Source organism: Morone saxatilis, unplaced genomic scaffold (genome assembly GCF_004916995.1).
Source record: "Morone saxatilis isolate NCDOM2014 unplaced genomic scaffold, NCSU_SB_2.0 Contig22, whole genome shotgun sequence".
Taxonomy (NCBI): domain Eukaryota; kingdom Metazoa; phylum Chordata; class Actinopteri; family Moronidae; genus Morone; species Morone saxatilis.
The window spans coordinates 8,344,361-8,363,768 of NW_023339785.1; the positions used below are offsets into that span (position 1 = coordinate 8,344,361).

The 19,408-nt window shown below is 40.2% G+C and overlaps 2 protein-coding genes across 2 annotated transcripts in view; one reads left to right on the forward strand and one right to left on the reverse strand.

The window, feature by feature from the left end:
* slit3 (slit homolog 3 (Drosophila)) overlaps positions 1-14,691 on the forward strand; it is a gene marked incomplete in the record, with an annotated part of 239,854 nt that extends 225,163 nt beyond the window's left edge. Inside the window, 5 exon segments of the mRNA XM_035669718.1 lie at positions 9,451-9,605; positions 10,145-10,305; positions 10,605-10,762; positions 11,395-11,600; positions 11,710-14,691. Coding sequence (XP_035525611.1) covers positions 9,451-9,605; positions 10,145-10,305; positions 10,605-10,762; positions 11,395-11,600; positions 11,710-11,963 — 934 coding nt within the window.
* Positions 14,692-18,349: 3,658 nt separating this feature from the next.
* The window catches only part of LOC118333948 (trace amine-associated receptor 13c-like), a 3,123-nt gene continuing 2,064 nt past the window's right edge, over positions 18,350-19,408 (reverse strand). The window contains exons 3-4 of the mRNA XM_035669770.1: positions 19,369-19,408; positions 18,350-19,160 (exon numbers count right to left, since the gene is read on the reverse strand). The exon at positions 19,369-19,408 is cut by the window's right edge and continues 2 nt beyond it. Coding sequence (XP_035525663.1) covers positions 18,350-19,160; positions 19,369-19,408 — 851 coding nt within the window. The remainder of the gene's footprint in view (positions 19,161-19,368) is intronic.

A 19,408-nucleotide genomic window follows, 5' to 3' on the forward strand; every position in this document is an offset into this window, starting at 1 on the left:
CATGTACAGCATGTTGCATAGATATACAGTGTGTTTATGCCTGTGTGGAAGAACCTTCACATGATGCCTTATAGACTGGGTAGACTGAAAGAGATCGACAGAAGAGAGAAAAGAGAAAGGAAGAGAAAAAGAAAGGAAAGGGAAGAGAGAAAGAATAAGGAGTGAGACAAAAAAAGGATTGTCTGATTTTACATTTAAGTAGACAGTGAGAGAGAGAGAAAAGGGGCCCATGTCCATCTTGGGCTGGTGCTGATTGGCTCCTATTGATTCTGTCTGCTTCTCTGTCTACACTGTCTGTGGCACGAAGAAAGAGGGAGAGAGATGCGAGAGGGATATATGATACAAGATTCAAAGCCATGTATTGTCCTGAGGGATACTAATGCAAACCATACAAAACACTTGATAATATGTACGACATTCTACATCAAACAATATTTTTTTATTACCACACCGTTATATCTACCAAAAACACTATAAGATGATTAGGGCTGTGTACAGGGTTTACGATTCAATATATTGCGATACATTGCAATACCTTAAGCAAGGCTATTTACAAAAAATCTAATCAAATTTTAGGAAAACAGTTTTGTTTTAACTTTTTTATGCAACCAGAACAGTGTGATCTGTATTTGTATTTATCACAATCCCTGTAGAATATAACACCATAGCCCTCAGTTTACGTTTTCTAGTGGTTGGGGTTTAATACAAAAATCAATACAGCATTTTTGAGAGTCACTACAAAATATCACAATACTCAAGTGTATCAATATCTTTTTACACCGCTAAAGATGATTGCCACCAGCCTCTAGACCTTGTATGGATGGAAGATGCAGTGGAATAAAGCATCATATACTGTATTTACACTACTCTAATACGTTATGTCAAAAAAGAGATTGGTTTATTGAACACGGCAGGGAGTGGGCACTGCTCTGCCAGTCCAAATAAAGCTTAAGTTTCCAGAGTTTCTCAGAGCGGAAGATAATGGCAGGTGTTAGAGGCGGATGGAAAAATGTCTTCCAACATTAAGTCCAGCATGGAAAGAAACACAAAAATCCTTTAGCCTGAAAAAGCACCAGCAATCCCACTGGTGTGAGACAGAGGCTACCAATCATCTTGACCAAGGTCTCATTTTTTATGGTAATTATACCAAGGTATTATGTAGATGTTGAAAATGCTTTATGTACCACTTATGGATGATCCCAGCAGTCAGTGTAATAATGCCAACTGCAAATCAAGGAAGGGAGGAGAGACAGATGTTAGTGTAATTGAATGAATTAAGGGAGAGAGATGTTGGAGAGAAAGAAGTGAGAGAAGATGGAGAGAGTAGCAAAGAGAACTGAGAGAGAGAGTTTATTGCTTTCTCAATTACTCACCATTCTTCTTTCTATATATTACAATCAGCGATTTTCTTAACATGTGACGTTTGGTTTTGTGGTTTTGGCTCTGCTCTGTTCTATTGTCTCTGTGGATAGAGACAAGGTCACAGGAGAAGGATGAGGTACTCATAGCCTCACTGCTCCTAATGATAATATGCAGCCAGTTCATAATAAATTTGACTTTAGGATTAGGACGTTACGTCATATTATAATCCTTCAGTAGCTGTTGGAGAACAAAATTGAAGCCACAATTTACTGTGTCAAGGGCAAAACTGTTTCTGTGTTAGGTATTTCAGTTATGCTTAAGTTAAACCCTCAATTTTTTATATTTATAGTTTGATCATTTTAGAGAAAATAATCTGCCCACAGGAAAATGTGCATATGTTGTACATTTTTCTACTTTAGTTTGGCTTATTCTGCAGTATTTTCCTTTTTTTGTCGTAATTGGAGTTTACATGTCCGCATTTATTTTCTCTGAAAATACAAGTTGAGTCAGGCTTTTGATACGTTTCTACCAAGTTTAATTCACTTACAAACAAACAGGTAACAGTTTAATGCAAGGTGTTAAACGTGAACAGCAAACACTGTTTATACAACACTGTGCATCAGTCATAAAATTTGGGCTGCAAGTAGCCGTCTGTGTCGACCCTGCAATCAGTGTGGATTTAGAGAATATAATTTGGACAGTAGGACTGTTTATCCTAGAGTTTTTTGCCATGCTGTGTATTGAAAACGGTGTCAGCATTCACACGTTTTAGAGCATTGTACTTTAAGAAGTCTTGTAATGTGGCGACATATTCAGCAGTGTTTCAGAGTTGCTTGGTAGAGGTTATTTAGTGTAGTGTACCATTGTATTGGTGAATGTGAACTCTGTATTCTGTCTTCATTCACCTTTGATATAAACTGATGCATACAAACAGCTTAATTATAATAATAATGTGATGCTGTGTTGAAGCAAGTATGTGGTTTACCTTAGCCCCCCTCCAGAGAGGCCAGAACAGTGGGTCAGCTGTTGAGCAGTAGCCCCGGAGCTGGAGACCATGACCTGCTCAAGGACACTTCACCAGGGAGAATATATGCCAAGAGGTCATCTGCGTAGAAAGACATAACACATGCCACCCTGTCTAGTTTGTTGATTTTTGCAGTCTGTGCACTTTCCATCTCTGTGGTGATATTCTGTTTCTTCACATGGATGACACTGGTTTATAATCTGGGTGGTGAGATGTGTAGAAACCACTTATCCCAAATATGACTTAACCAAAATATGTGCTAGCATTCACAATGCATGACACATTGTGAAAGGCAAGAAGAGGATGGAATGGTTAGAGAGGAAGGAAGAATTGAATGAAAGAATGGAAACGATGGGGTGAATCTAATTAGGCGCTGGCACAGACGGGGAGGGGTGGAGACTGGGTTGAAAAGGTTGAGTAGGAGAGAGTAGAGGACAGTCAGGGGGATGTATGGATGCATAGAAAGACAGATTGATCAGTTGAGATGCGGACATAGATAGAGAGATAGCCAGAAAGACAGACTGAATGATTCTGAAAGGAGGGCGTGTGTGAAATAGCAACAACGTGATGAGGAGATAACTGGGTAGAATAGGTTGCCCACGAGAGGAGAAAAAGGGCGGGATAAAACAGATAGAAGAAGTAAAAATGAAAAGACCATGAGACACGGTTGAATGGCAGGATGGATAGGAGAGAAGTGAGGGATGAGAGAGGGATGGAGTAAAAGAGGGGGAGAGCAGAGGGGAAAAGTAAACCACAGAGTGAGTCAGGGAATTATCCTTGTCTGGTCTTGTTAACTTGACACGGGCCACGCCTGGGAGGGAGACAGACAGACAGACAGAGTGCATGAAAAACTGAGAAAATCAGAGAAAAAAGTGTAAAGGAGAGACAGGGCGGGACAAGTGTACAGTAGCGCGGAGAGGAAAGATTGAATGAGAGATATAGTAAGCGTTAAGCTGGAAGACACAAATAGAGACAGGGGAGCCAAAGAGGGAACACAAAGTCCACTAGAATGGCAACGAAAAAAATGAAAGATTGAAAGCGAGAGAAAGAAAAAGAAATCCATAGAATCAAATTCACAATGCTGAGCCCTAAGTAAACATTGTCTCTATGTTATGTTCAGCATTAGCAGTCTGGAAGGAGACAAGGCCCAGCTCCAATCCTGGGTCTCATTTTACCACAAGCTTCGATGTATTCCTTTGTATGTGCCATCTTTTGATTGCATGAGTCTGAGCACTGCAAACGGCCTATCTTATCTGACCTAATTTGGAAATACATTGTAAACTGACTCAAACCGCATGGCCAGGCAGGCACAGCAGAACGTCCTGCCACCACTCAACTGATACTGTCCAGAATGGCGTAACTATTTAACCACCACAATCTGAGCACAGCAATTCTGGCAGACCCTGAACATGGCACTGTCCATGTAGTTACTGCGGTTGTACAACTGAGGGCCAGGGACGGGTGCCAGTCCCTGGGATGTTTCTGAGTGATCCCTGGGTTGGTTATCTTCTGTAGCAACCAGAGAGCCAGGAAGGGCATTATGTTTAAGACAGTTTTTGACGACAAGCTGAAATTCAGCAGTTGTGTAACCAGACCAAGACACACAAGACACACATAATGTAAAACTGGTGCTTGTAAAATGGTAAATTAATGAGTCACCTCAGTTTTAGCTATGAGATACAGATATATCCATAGTTGGATCTTTGTATAAGAGATTAGGTTAAGTTTGCACTCCAACAGAGCAGGGTGGAGCAGGACAAAGAGGAGCTGAACAGGCAAACACGCCAATAAGCAGACATGATACAAAGCTAAATTATGCATTGGCATACACTATGCACACCTGCCCAGATGACATCAACAACTGACATCCTGAAACAGGAAAACTGAAAATAGAGAGCGAAGAAAAGAGAGGGAGAAGAAGTTGATGGAGGAATCTCAGCAGGGTGGACAGAAAGATACAACGGGAATGATAATGAAAATAAAAAACAAACAAGAGATGCACACAAAATGAGCTTTGGATTTGTAGAGAAAAAGAGGGGAGAGAGAGGGTGGCAGAAAGTCCTTCACTGTGCCCTCATTAGCAACAGATGAAAGTGGTTATGCATGCCCAGTGTTAAATGAACATATGTGTGTGTGTGTGTGTAGGAGATAGAAAGAGTGTGTGTGTGTGTGGTTGGTTGTGTGTGTGTGTGTGTGGTTGGTTGTGTATTGCCCTTTCCTAATGCCACACTAATCTCCTATCGGGTCAAAGAGAGCACATCTACTGTTATTCATCAGCGAGCAGCAGAGGGAAGGATGCAGGGATGAATGTGTACATGAGAGGAGGGAAAAAAGATAAAGAAAGGTAGAGGCAGTGAAAGCGATGGACGGATGAGTCGACATAAAGGAGACAAAGAAAAGACAGACATAGGATGAAAAGGAATGGTGATGGATGGTTGGATAGAGAAAGATGGAAAGGGAAGCAGAGAAGGAAAGCGAGGAATGGTTGTTAGAAAGAGAGGCAGGAGGGACAGGTACTATAACTACTGTACAAAGTAAACAATGAATACTTAACAAATTCATCACCACATTATTGTGAATATTAAACAGAAATAATACCAGTTTTGTATTTTTTTAATTATGTGCCAGTTGTGGCAATATATTTCAAAAGAAACCAGAGAGAATATACCTAAAAATATGTCACCAAACTAACTTATGGTCATATTACTTAAAGACCAGAAAGAAATTATTTTATAGATTAAAAACTTTGAAACCAAGCAGCATCGCAGGATTCAAACCATGGCTTCCATACAACACAGTTGGCAATTTGAGTGGGTGGGAAGCCAGTGAGGGATTGTGTGGTGAAGAAAAGAACCAGACTAGACATGATCCTGGTTGGTTGAGATGCCCATGCTTAAGGATTTGGGATCTGACTGATGTTAAGAATCTCTACCAAGCGGCAATTTCCATGGCTGGCAAATGAAGCCAGTACCAAAGTAACAAAAATCATCCATAAGCCCCCATATTAAACTTTACAGCAAAAATAAACCGCATGTTTACAGCCTGGTACAAAAAACTGTTTTGTTCTCTATAGCTAATTTCCTCTTCATGACAACTTAATTTTTATATAACTAACTTGTTTCAATTGTATCAAGCTTAAAGTTTTGCATATTTATGGAAATCACTGCTTTGAGTGACAGGTGGGTGCCGTAAGACCATTCAGCCCACCTCAGCTCCACGTCTTTGTCCATTTTTGGAGTAGCCCAGAGTCAGAACTACCAAGATATCGATGGCAAGAGCCGACCACACTGAGCTTCACAGCGCCTCTTCAGAAACCTGTGGGTGACGTCACGATGACTACATCCATTTTAAATTATATATGATTCTATATTCTAGTCTATGGTCCCCACATACCCTCAAAGGAGTCATTTAAAGTTAACAGTGTAAACATATATGTATTTCAGAGGAGAGAACTAGCCAAAAGACCATGTTATAGGTCGAAAAATATTCAGGAGTCATTAGGTACACCTTTTAATGTAATGATATATAATTGAATCAACACATGTCCATCATAACATGTATAACATGATGTTTGGCATCTAAAATAAGCAGAACATTGTGGTTGCGTAAAAAGGTTGTAGCCACGATATGTATATTGGTTCATACTCAGACTGTCACAATCATATAACTTCTACATGCAGTTTCTACTCAAATACAAATCTTACAAAATGAGTTTAGTGACTCAATGTCTGACCTGGATCTGGCTCTGAGAAACCACAGGGCTGTGGTTAAAATAAACAATCAGACAATCCTTGAACATTATAGGTTTAAAACGCACAGAGGCAATTCAACTGAAACCTTATAGCTGAAACTACGAGCGCTCATTCCTGAAACTCGACATCAAAACTCTTCCAATCCACTCCTAAAGTACAAATTCCAACTGAACTGGCCGGCCTGGTTTAATGAAAGCTGAAAAAAGAGAGAAAGAAAACAGCGAAGGAGCTCTCCGTTGAGCAGCTGCCGTCTCAGCAATGACTAATTGAGGTTACCACGGCAATATGGGACTGGGATGCCTGTCTGCTGAACATCATTTTAATCAGATTGGGCTGCTAAACACACATACATTCACAGAGACCCATACACTTACATGCACACTCACAAACAAGCAAATACATAAGGCAGATTGCATGTACACACATACAGACAAACAGGCACTTGGATGAACACATAAGTATATATTAACAAAAACTTTCACATTCACAAACACATAAGGGTTACTGTCAAATACACTCAACGCATGCACTTACGCACTCAGTGCAAATGAGGTTTAGAAACATTGTAAGTAAATGATAGCGGTGCCTAATTAGATTTAACAGTGTAAGTGGATCTGCACGGTTGTTTCTAATCCAAATATTTCTTTTTTTTTTCAGTTTGCGATAAAGTCAATGACCTGTAATTACTTCTGGGTTTGTATAAAAGTTGTATAAAAAAGCCAGTTTTTGGTTTTTAGGAAGTTCTTTTTTAGTCATGTTTATTTGTGTGTGTATATGCTCCTTCTGGGTGATTTGATTCTGGACTGACAGGAAATTGACGTCCCCTGTGGGTTTGGCAAACACAATGAGAGTAAGAGGGAGCGGCGGTTGAAATCTGCTACGGCTGTGTGTTTGTTTTTATTGAATTCTATAATGGGCTGGTTATAACTGATACACAGGGCCAACACGGCAAGAACCTGAAATACACACTTAAGTATGCACTCATACACACAAACACACACACAGATACAGATATGCTCCTTGTACAGCATCTACAAACATATATACTTAAAAACAAGATAAGATTTGTATTGAAGCCTGATATTGGCAAACATTAAACGCACACACACACAAACACACACATACACACAATCCCCTGCAGGTTAGGCATCAGATCGGACATGGAAGAACTGACCATTAGTCTTCCACTGCCACCTGGTGGAGCTTTGGTGTCACAGCATGTTCACAGCTCAGAGTGTGTGTGTGTGTGTGTAGGTGTGTGTGTGTGTGTGTCTGTGTGCACAATGTGCCAAAATAGGTGTGTGAGGTTCAAAAAATCCGATTGAGAATGTCTTCAGCTGTGTGCGCTGCTTGTTTGATTTAACACTTGAACAAATTTAAAAGGGGATGAAAGGCTTCCAAAACGAAAGCGGAGAAGCTTTAGAAGAGTAAAAGGAGTAGAGATGATTGTCGTTAGGGATCTGAAGGAGGGCAGAGGAGAGAAAAAAGAGGAGAGGGGATTATACCAGGAGAAATCAGGGGGTAAAAAGTGGAAAAAGAAAGAAAAGAAGATAAGGATTGGGAGATGTGTAAAAAGAGGAGAAAAAGCAAAGCGAGAGGGGGAATACAAAGTAAAGATGGGAGGGAAGTGTAGATAGAAAGCTAATCTCTGAGGCTAGCAGACCATCATTTTGCTTGGTTGCAGCAGGCCTGTTTGAGATCATTATTAAATTACAAGGCTGCTAATGGAAACCATGTATGTGTCTGTGTTGGGAGTACAGTGAAGTAGTATTTTACAAACCGCCAGCTAAATGCTGGACGAGATTGATGTCCAGAGGAACAGTACAATTGTTTTTGCCATTGTTGATTGCATACACGGCTTTGTTATGTTGCCTATGTCCATGTTCTTTGTAATAACCACTATTTCTGCTGTACATGTAAAGTCATGTATCATGAAAAAGTACAAAGCCTTAATAGGTTTATATGCACAGTTGTAATGTATCACTATTAACAGCTGGGAAGAAAATTTCTGTGTATGTATTCTTTCATATTCAGTTCCTCCTCTTCCCTGTTCCTCATTATTTTCATTTCTTTTTGATCCATCTCCATCCTTTTATTGTTCTGCTTCTGCTTCTATAACCCATTTCTCCATCTATTTAATCATTATTATCTCTTCTCCTTCCTCTGCTTCCACCACATCTGCTCTGTTCCCTGTTTTTCTCCCTTTGTATGGTCAGCATTTTCTATGAAAGTAACGCTGGCCCGCCTCCAGAACTCACAACCCTGCTCCATTGGCTATTAATGTAACATCACTGTAATCTGAACACTCTATAAACAGCTGTCAATCAAACCTAACTTGAGGCTCCTCAGCTAGTTAGCCAGTAAACGGCTGCATACAAAGGGATGTATTGTCTTGTTGGGATCTGTGTGAGTATGAAGCGGACCACCAACGGAAAGAGTGGCTTCACTTGTTCTTTTGTGTTTTTGATGTTTCTGCTCGTTTTCTCCGGGTTCAGGGGAGGAAGAACTTGGGTGAACGGAGGCACAGTCAACTTTACCACTCCGCCATCCACCTCGCTTTCCCGCTCTGTCTCTCACTCTCGCTCTCTCTCCCTCTTTCGGCCGTGCCAAACCACTGTCTCTATAGCTGTCTGTCTCCCCTCCAGCAAAAACCATTTAGTGGGGAATCTCAGACACACACATTCACACACAAAGACACACACACTTTCTTCCCAGGGTCAGACATGGTGCAAAAGGTCATGATCCCGGTTCACTGCAGTCTCCTCTTCAGTGGAAACATTTCTTTTCTAAAAAAACGATCAGAGCTCTAGTAAGAGAGCCTCTTTCTTTGACACAAGGGTCTAAACTGGTTTAGTCTGGCCATTAAATTGTATAAATTTAGTCTCGCCCCAAGGCTCCAGCCCATCATAAGCTACTCTGTGTGCTGCTAGGGGACCCATTGTGGGCCTCAACCCCCATGTTGGGGAACTATGGCCTAGATCAAGGGTACATTTAATCCCCATCCAAAAGAACACTGCATTGAGGATGTAATCAGTCTGTTTTATGTCTGAGAATAACATTTCAACACAGATTTCCCTAATTTCTTTTTCATTTGGTTTGGTCGATTTGCAAACACAACAAAACAAAGAAAAAAAAAATGTTTGAGTTGAAAATGTTTGGAGTCTGTTTTGTGTCTAGCATTTCCAATTTGCTCTATCATGTTTTTTCCTCCCTAATTCCCCTGTCTGGTGTAGAATTCAACAGTAATTTATCATAATAGGAACCATACTGAAAATCTCCTTCCTTTTTTCTGTGTGTGTGTGTTTGTTGCAGCGTGGAGTCGGTGAATGACGGGCTTTTCCACACGGTTGAGCTGTTGATTCAGAACCGTTCACTGAGCCTGGTGGTGGATAACGGTGCCCCCAAGAGTCTCGGCAAACTAGCCCGCCAGCCCTCCGTTGACCACAACACCCAACTTTACATAGGAGGTACACGCACGCATTTACACACATAAATCTATATGCATTTATAGACACATGTTCTGAACACGCAAATGCTGATTTTGTTGGCCCTTTACTTCCTTTTTGTGGTTGTGATTACATGTTTTCCATGCATGGGTACATACAAATACAGTCAGTTATAACATACAAATACACACACACACACACACACACACAAATCCCAGCAAGGGATGTGGTGAGGAGATCAACAACTGTTTTTGTTCAACTTTTCCTCAGAAAAAGGATCATGACAAGAGTCAGCCTTTTTTTCTCAACCATTAGAAAGAAACATAACGTTATTGTGCAATAGTGGGAGCTACAGTATGATGTTGTATTCCTGCTGGAACACTGTATAGGAATCAAACGAGAACGAAACATGAGATGTGTGAACAGTAATCAAACCTTTCAATTTGCTTTTTCCCTTATTTTCTTCCCACTCATACCATCCTTTTCTCAACTCTCATTTCCCTTTCTTCTCCTTCTTCTTTTTCCCACAACTTCCTGTCTTCTTCTCCTCGATTTTGCAGGCGTACCATCTCAGGTGGTGGCCTCAGGTCTGCGACCCGGCCCTGAGCGTTCCCCTCAGGCTTTTAATGGCTGCATCCACAACGTCCGAATCAACGGGGAGCCTCAAGACCTGAGTTACCGAGCCGCAGGTGGAACACAAACACAAGGGGTCGAGGGCAAGGTAATTGCGTTGGGAAGATTTTTTTTTCATCAAGCACTACATTTTCATAATATAGGCAACAGCAGAAAACCTTTTGACTGATCTGATAAAAAATCTGAGACAAACCCATGCTGGTGGCAGCTGTAGAAAAAGACCACATGTCGTGTCTCGATTTTCAAGCTATATTTACACCGGACTTCCAGTGTTGATGAAGGCCGTAGCATTCATGCAATATCACTATGTTTGTCAGCTATCACCTCTGCTCTTGTATCAATGTATCTCCTGACAGTATTTTCTCCCTTTTTTCTTTCTGTCACCAGGGTGATGCCATTCTTGCAGGGTGTCATTCTTGCAGTGTGTGTGCCCAGGGTGCGTGCAGGGCAGGAGGAGAGACGGGGGTGACGTGCGATTGTCCTCCAGGACGCAGCGGCACCCTGTGTGACCAGACGACGGCACCGAGCCCCTGTCAGAACAGCAGGTAAGCCGAGACAGCAGAGACTGGGCCGAAATGTGCGAATGTAACACTGCTGCTGCATTTACACTCTTTGAAGTCTTTGAATGCTTCTATCCATCAGCAACTATGCCAGTGTTGCTTCTCAAAATAGTGATCCCCTAAAAATGAATCATCAACAATTATGTTAATTAATAATTATAATAATTATGTTAATCAAGCCATTTATGCTGGGTAAAGGATGAATAAATGACTTGATGGTTATATCTTTTCAAAAAAATGGGGTGATCTTGGGCACTTAGCATTTTCTTTATTTTTTGCTATTATATAGATGAAATAATGAATAAATTATCCATATATTATTATAAAACTGTGCACACTTGAGCATCATTTTGACACATCTGCTATAATACGTTGAAAGCTCTTATTGGGTGCACTCAAATAAATTAGATTGATAAGGAAAAAAAGTGTGGATTTTTAAGCAGTTGTCTTAACCCTATGTCCAAAGCCTTTGATTATCCACATAGAAGCACTGTGTCCCTGGTTGAGCTCGTTACTATCAGTACAAAAAACTGTGGTTGTGCCAGTCTTAAAGCAATCACAAGTCAATTACACAACATACCCATCTCATCAAACCTGTCTACCCTCTCTCACTCCAGGTGTGCTCATGGTCTGTGTGTGCCGAAGGGTCAGTCCTACAGTTGCAAGTGCAGTGAAGGCTACCAGGGTCAGTACTGTGATCGACGGCAGGACCCTCCGGCTTGCAGGGGGCAGCGCTGCGGACACGGGGAGTGTCGTGTGTCAGAGGGAGGAGAGCCCACCTGCCACTGTCAGCCAGGGTACACTGGACCTACCTGTGACACAGGTAAAATGGAAACTATCAGAAGAGAAGATGGAAATCAAGAGAAAATGATCTCAAGATTTGTCAAACAAGGCATATAACATGTGTATGTTCTTTCTCCATTAATGTCTAGAAGTTACATGTCAAGGAGAGATGGTGAGGGAGCAGCTGAAGCGCCACCACCCGATGAGAACATGCACGTCCACCAGCAAGATTCCCCGTATGGATTGTCCCCGATCGTGCCAGCCTGCAGCGCCCACAGGTGTTTGTTGTGGCATCACCAAGAGCAGGAAGAGGAAGGTGGTTTTCCGCTGCACCGACGGCACCTCATACTCCGAGGAGATGGAGACCGCTCTGGAATGTGGCTGCTCCAAGTGCCCGTTGTAACAGCACCGCAGTTTGTTAGTTTGTTTTGCAACACCCACCGCTGCCATTTTGTGAATTCTACACGTCAATGAGGCTGTCGCTCTGAGGTTTTTCCACGTTGACGAGCACCACCATTATGTGATTAATTTTTTTTTCTACACATTCAGTTTGACCGCCAATTTGCTGCCAAGAGAAACCACAAACAAAAACAAAAATGGGACATGTGTGCGTGTTTTTTGACAGAGAGAAAATATATTGTAAGATATAAGTGAGAAAAAACATAGAACTTATTTTTATTATGGATTTTTTTTTCTAAAAGATGATAAAAGGACTGATAAGTTGTTTTTTTAATATGTTGATTATATATTGTGTTACATAGTATGAAAAGTTATTTTGTACCTTGTAAGGAGAAAAAATACACAGCAAAATAGATTAACATTCCTTAAAAGTATATGAATTTATATGTATGTATAAATCTATATAAATATATACCCTAACCCAATGAATTTTATATTTTCCAAGTGTATTTGCATGATGTTAATGTGAGTGCTGATGTGTGGGTGGGAGGCTTTGGACACTGAGAGAGGAGGGCTGAGAGAGAAGAGCTCCCTTGATTCCACAACAAGGAAAAGTTATGAGTCGTTTGTTGCCCTCTCTCTTGGAGAGAAAAGGGAACAGTATGTGCCTAGCTAACCTGCTTCACTATATAATGGACATCTTTCTCACATGTGAGTTCTTTGAGAAAACATAAAAGACTCTTTCCACAGAGATGATTTAACAGTTTGTTCTAATATTGTGTTATTCTTCAGTTTCCTGTTGCACACCAGACTTGGAGCCACATGAGGTTTGACATGAAAATCTGAAAGACTAAATGTTCGTTAAGAATAAGACATCATAAATCAGGAATTCCCATTCAAATACAGCAATAGTGGAATCTTACTGTAAATTCGGCTTCATGCTGAGTCTATACCTATAATCTGCTGACATTTAAAATTAGAAAACAGTTGCCAAGGCAACCCCAGATGCGTCATGAGAGCTTATGGTGTTAGTTCAGGTGGAAACAGGAAATTTAATCAAATCACCTATTCAGATAACAAGTAACTTAATGCCAGGCTGAAAAACAGTGTTTCACTGCCCTCTGTGCTTGTATGTTTCTACCGTGCATCACTGCTGGGTGTAGTTGGTTGTGGTCATAAATATGCTCTGTTGCACCTATAACAACCCCTAACAGTGATGTCACAGTGTACTGACACACCCTGGGGTGCACTTTTACATCACTGCAGCTAGGTGAGATGTTAAACCGCTGGATTAAAAACAGCTGGTTTAAGTTCTCTAAGTGGCTGCTCGACATGACTTAATTTTCTGACTGGGCAGGGAAGCCATTTTGAATAAAGCCATTATGCCAAAGTCAACTGTATTTGCCTTAACGGATAAGTATGTCAGAAATTACTGACTGAATTAATTTAAGTTCAAGTGCCTTGGTGTACTTCAAAAGTCAAAAACGTTGCTGTAATGTTGTCAACGGCTGCTACTGAATGTTTTTTATTTTGGATAAAGACGTTGTTGTGTCACACATGGCGGTTGACACCTGTCTCCATGACAACACAATCAAAAATTCTGTGGTGGCCTTCCTTAGTTCCCAAAGGGACTGATGCTTGCATTATATAAACACCCCTCTCTCCTAATTAGGTTGTGTGGGCAGGTCATGTGAAATGTATTGAAATAAAAAACAAAAAGAAAGAAGCCTTAATCACGCCACAGCCCTCTTGATATGAACTATGTGTTGTAGAAAGCATATATCCATAGCCTCATGTAAATGTGAAATTGCAGCATCAACAAGAACCTTTTTCTTCCTCTTACAGTGTTAATGTGTGATGCATTCAGTGTGTTAAACAATTTATAATGCAGGTCTGATCATTGCATAATGGTGCATATGGAAAGACACATATTTCCATGGAGCATGTACTTTGAAGTTTAAGGTGGAACTTTTTGATGATTTGTTAATGGTTTGAATTTCCACATTGACAGCGTGTGGTGGAGGTTTGAAAAAGGGGCTTGCAGTTATATACCAAAAGACAGAGTGCTTGAGTCTGATCACAGCAAACCTCCACATTAAGGACTGCTGCGTCAAAGTAGCTTCTGTAACTTTGTCATGAAAGAATAGGATTTGGACCAAGGTAGCACAACACAGCTGAGAAAAACTTTCCATAGATGACTAACATGATTAAAAGTATAACAAAAGACTATAATGTAACTACTACTGTATTGTTTACTTTATATATTGTTGCTTTGTTTACAACAGGTGCAAAGTATTATCACACTTTTTCAGTTTATTTACAGCTGGGTTTGAGACATATCAGTATTATCCTTGTGTTCTTCATACCTTTCCCCTCCCTCGCCTGCGTCTCGCTGCCTTTGTCCCGTCTTTGTCTAGATATCTCCTTTATTTTTCTGCAGCCATTAATTTTCACCATCTCTTCCCTCTTCTTTTTACTCAATTTCTCCCATTCCTATTTTCACAAAACTTCATCTTTAATCTGTTGCCCTCTTCTCTTTCCTCTCTATTCATCCCCTCGTTTCTTGATCAAAGGTTTAGTTCTTCATTGTGAACAGAATTGAACACCTTAGTCATTGATTATTGACAATAAAAATAACCATTAAGTCAGTCATTTCCATTTTCAAGGTTAAAATAACATAACTACAGTATGTGAGTGATGATAATTGATACTTATGTTGAATGTTAAAATTAAACTACCATTGAAACTATACTAATCTCTTTGTCTGAGTTCTTGAGAAATCTTTGACTGCAATTTTCAATTTGTGCAACATGTCCCACATCATTGGTCCCAGCTGTTTTGATCGAGTACCAATTTATTTTAGTCCCATATCCAGCTGTGCTGTACCCATAATATTTTGTAGATGCAGGTTTCAAGGACAGTTCTACACAAATGTTTGAGTAAAATATGTCCAATATGAGATGTTTTATGCTTTTTCCAATTTTTCTTCCCAGTGTGAGTAATAGGCAATCAAAACATTCCACAACCAATCATATTTATTGACTGAAAGTACTTTTTTGGATAAATTTTCAGTAATTTCCAACCAAATTAAGAAAAACAATACTATGACTAAAACTTTCTAATCTTATTTTCTTTTTCTAAAAAATAAACTCGGCTACTTGTTTTAGATGATTTAAACTTGCTTCCAATAACCATCCACTTATTTTACTTCATTTTTTCATTTATTCCATTTCTTCAATAAAGTGGACAAATTTGTCTTATTTTGTCATTCTATATACTGACATAATTATTTCAAAAATAATTATTTCCGGCGCCCGGTTAGCTCAGTCAGTAGAACTGGCGACCCATGTACTGAGGCTGAGCCCTTGCTGCAGCGGCCCTAGGTTTAAATCCGACCTGTGGCCCTTTGCTGTGTGTCATCCCCTCTCTCTCTGCCTCCCTTTCCTGTCTATCTTCAGCTGTCCCTATCAAATAAAGGCAATAAAAAGACCAAAAAAAACTTAAAAAAAAAAGAAACTGTCACGTAGAAAACTGTGCTGTAAAAGATTCAACTATCATCTGTGTAAGTTGGGCAGTGAAATGAAAAACTAATACTTTCTTATTATAATACTTTGTTATTGCTATTTTTTATTGATCCTTTAAAGCTCCTTTCCTCAAATGAGAGAAACAGCGCCCCTCTGGGTTGTTACAGTGTGGTCAAACATGTTATTGCAGCCTTACCGAAGTCTACCAGAAGGAAGCTAGGTGAAGTTGGCAGACTTTGATTAAAAACATCAATCAGTCAAACGCCGCCATTGTCTAGCTAATGTCAAAGCTAGCGGGCCCGTCTCTGGTAAAAGAAAGTCGTAAATTCAGTCATACTCTAGCCTCACAACAAACAGTAGAAAGTTTACCTTTACCAGAGGAGGTCTGTCAACTAACACAGAGAAAGACCATCACAGCAGCGGCACATGTTATGGATACTTCATTAAAGAAAGGAGAAAAGAGAAGGGTCTTTAAAGTCAACTCGAGTCATATAGCTTACACTCTGCATTTCTTTCTCTCTCATGGTTAACTTGTGGCTGTCTGTGTTGCTGCTGCTGTACAGGAGGCCACACTGTACCTTGGTAGCTCCGACATTGAAGCTGCTGTGTTGCACACAGTTGCAGGGTCGAAGCCAGAATGTGCTTTGAATGATTTGCAGTTTCTCCAGTTTTGCATTTACTGGTTGTTCAGTCACCTGTCTGTGTGATCTGTGATCCTGTGCAGTAGATCTGCTGCTAGCTGCTTGAGAACATTTCTTCCTTCCTGTTTTGTTTTTAAACTGTGTTGGAAGTAATGAATTATAAAAGAATGTAGAATATTCACTACTTTACGCATATAGATAAGGGTGTGTACTAATATTGATACATGCATTGATACCTTTTGATGTGAACACACCATCTTCTTGATCTGTTAATGTTTTTAGTGTTTAGAAATTTTACTGATATATTGTATTAAGTACTTCTATAGTATAGAATAGAATTCCCCATAGGTAAAATAGTTTCTGTGTTCAGCAGTTTCACAAAAGATAAAAACACACCACACAATGTACAATTAAAAGAAAAAAAGAAAAAGCTTCTGACAACAGCAACATACTGCACAACCCTCATGACCAACATCCTACACTACCTGTTGAGTTGAGTTGAGGAGCTTAATGGACATAGGCTGGAATGAATGTTTGTAAGGGTTTAGCCTGCTCTGGAGAACCCTGAATCGCCTACCAGAGAGCAGAAACTGGAACTCTGGGTGGAGAATGTGGGTTGGATCAGAAACTATTGTCTGTGCCGGTCTGATAATAGACTGCTCATAATTGTACAAAGGTACAAGTATTTTCAACCCCAATCATTTTTGCAATTTGTAATTTCAGCTGTATGGACAAGTTACCGTACCGGGCATCCCATATCTTATGATGCTCTCCAGGACTGCGTGGTAGAAGCAGTAACATGAAACCATCTGCTCAGTCTCTATCACATTCAAGACAAGATGGTTAGTATCGCAGCACTGCATGAATCTCTCTATTTCAGACAGGTAGACTGATGAAGCGCTGTCTCTGCGCATTAGTCCCAGGATGGCTGTATTGTCTGAGAACTTAATAATAAAGTTCTCAGGGTGGGTACTTGTATATTTATTTGTGTATAGTGTAAAGAGGACTGGGGAGCTGACACAGCACTGAGGGGCACCAGTGCTGATTAGTTTGGGCCCTGAGGGGGCACTGTTGACTGTGACCTGCTGAGTATGGTTGGCTAAAAAAGAAAAATACCATTTTATTATGTATTCAATGCTGAGCTAAAATCAATCAATAGTAAGCATTCATAAGCTTTAGGGTCTTCCAGGTGTTTAGTGACCAGATGTGTGATGGTATTAAAAGCATCATCTGTGCCAGAAGGTCTACTTATTCATCTCCCTCTTCCTGAAGCAGGGACACCATGATCCACCCAAATGTTCATTGACAATGAATGCCATTATTTATTATTATTCATAATTCTAGGTCTATGAATGCAAGCAGTTCCCACAGATGGGCACTAAAAGATTATCAGCCTCTCATTTTTGTGACGTTCAAGCATCAAACATCTGCTTCTCACCAGAAGATGGCAGCAGTGCATAGACAGAGAGGTGTAATGCATAAACCAGAGTTCACAAAATGTATCACAAGTAATTTGATTCAAGCTTTATTTACAAACAAGTATTCTATATATGTATATGAGCATAGAAGGACCAATGGGAATCAAAGTGTTACAGGACCACCATAAGTCTTCACTATTTCATTTTACTAATTGTATCCAAAATTAAAAGGAATGAGTCCCTGAATGATACAATAACTTAAGGGTTAAGTTCAGACCTCAATTTTTGAGCCATAGTTTGACACATACCTCGATTTTCTTTCTTTTATTAAATCAACTACATATGGTACATCAGGTAGGCTATGAGGCAGATTAACTTTAAAATAACCTCACATAAAAATAAATATAGCTGAGGAGCGGCCTATATTACCAAAATACATAAATATTTTCTCATTCGTCTTGTGCAGACAGCTAGAAGATTATAAGGAAAGAACACCATTGATGTGATGATGAACAGTGATGGAGTGAAGCTGAGCCCAAGAAATGTGTCACCAACAGGACATAAAAGAAAATCGGATAGAATACAGATAGAATATTTAATACATGCATTAAACATTATTACACATACAACACAGAAACAGCATTACTTAAACATGAAAGGTAAAGTCACTAGCACTTTTTATGGGCCTTCTACCACACCTCACAGTCTTCAGCATACTATTTGCTCATCCGAAAAAGCTAGTAAGTGACCTTCAGTTGAGATTATTTTGTCACTGCAGACTTAATCCATGTATAAGTCTTTGTCTCTCTACAGTATGTTGGCCTCACAGGAGCCAGGCTGCATTACCTGAAGTGTAACAATGAGTCTAACAGTTTTTCTAAACCAGGGGTAGAAAAAGGCATAGATCACAGGGTTTAGACAGGAGTTAAAATACATCAGAAAAATCATAAAGACCTCAGCTGTAGAGCCTATCAATATTTCCTTCCCAGTGAGAGACACACAGTAATATGGACAGTAACATAAGAGAAACACAGCCACAACAATACCAAGCGTCCTGGCTGCTTTCAGCTCAGACCTCTTAGCAGTTACAGTCCGTGAAGACCTGAGTGTGACGGCTGCGATGTGGGAGCGCATGGCCCGAGCTTGAGAGACTGCCACCACAAACACTCTCAAATACAAAATTATGATGGCAGATATGGGAATAATAAAACCTAAAACAAGGTCCACATCTCCTGCAATGTTAACCACACATTCTCCATAGCAAGAATTATACCTGCCTGGTTGTTTCAGGTGATCATATACCATGAAAACGATAACAAAAACACAGCCGATCCAACACAGACAAACACAGATTCGGACTCTCTTTAGAGTGACTTTGGTGGGGTAATGCAGAGGGTAACAGATAGCCACATAGCGGTCAACTGATATGAGCACCATGCTTGCCGTTGAGGCACTGATAATGATAAAGGGTAACAAGTAATACACAGCGCACATAAGGTCACCCAAGAACCAGCAGCTCTCCATCAAGAGGATTTCACCCGGCATCACCACGAGGCCCACAAGAAAGTCTGAGACAGCCAGAGAGAGGAGGATGAAGTTGGTGGCGGTGTGGAGCTGCCTGGAGTGAGAGAATATCATCACTATGAATATTAACACCAACAGTGTTTACACTAATAAGAATAATAATTGAAAAAAAGATTAATTGTAGTTAAAACCTCAATCTGAGGGCTAGATACAAAAACATCTATCGTCTATCCTAAAGCTGCTTCTTCTTTGTGAATATAACTATAACAGTATAACAGCACTGCTGAGGCGTGTATCTCTGCCTGAAATGGGAGATGGAGATGATGACCAACAGGTTGAGAG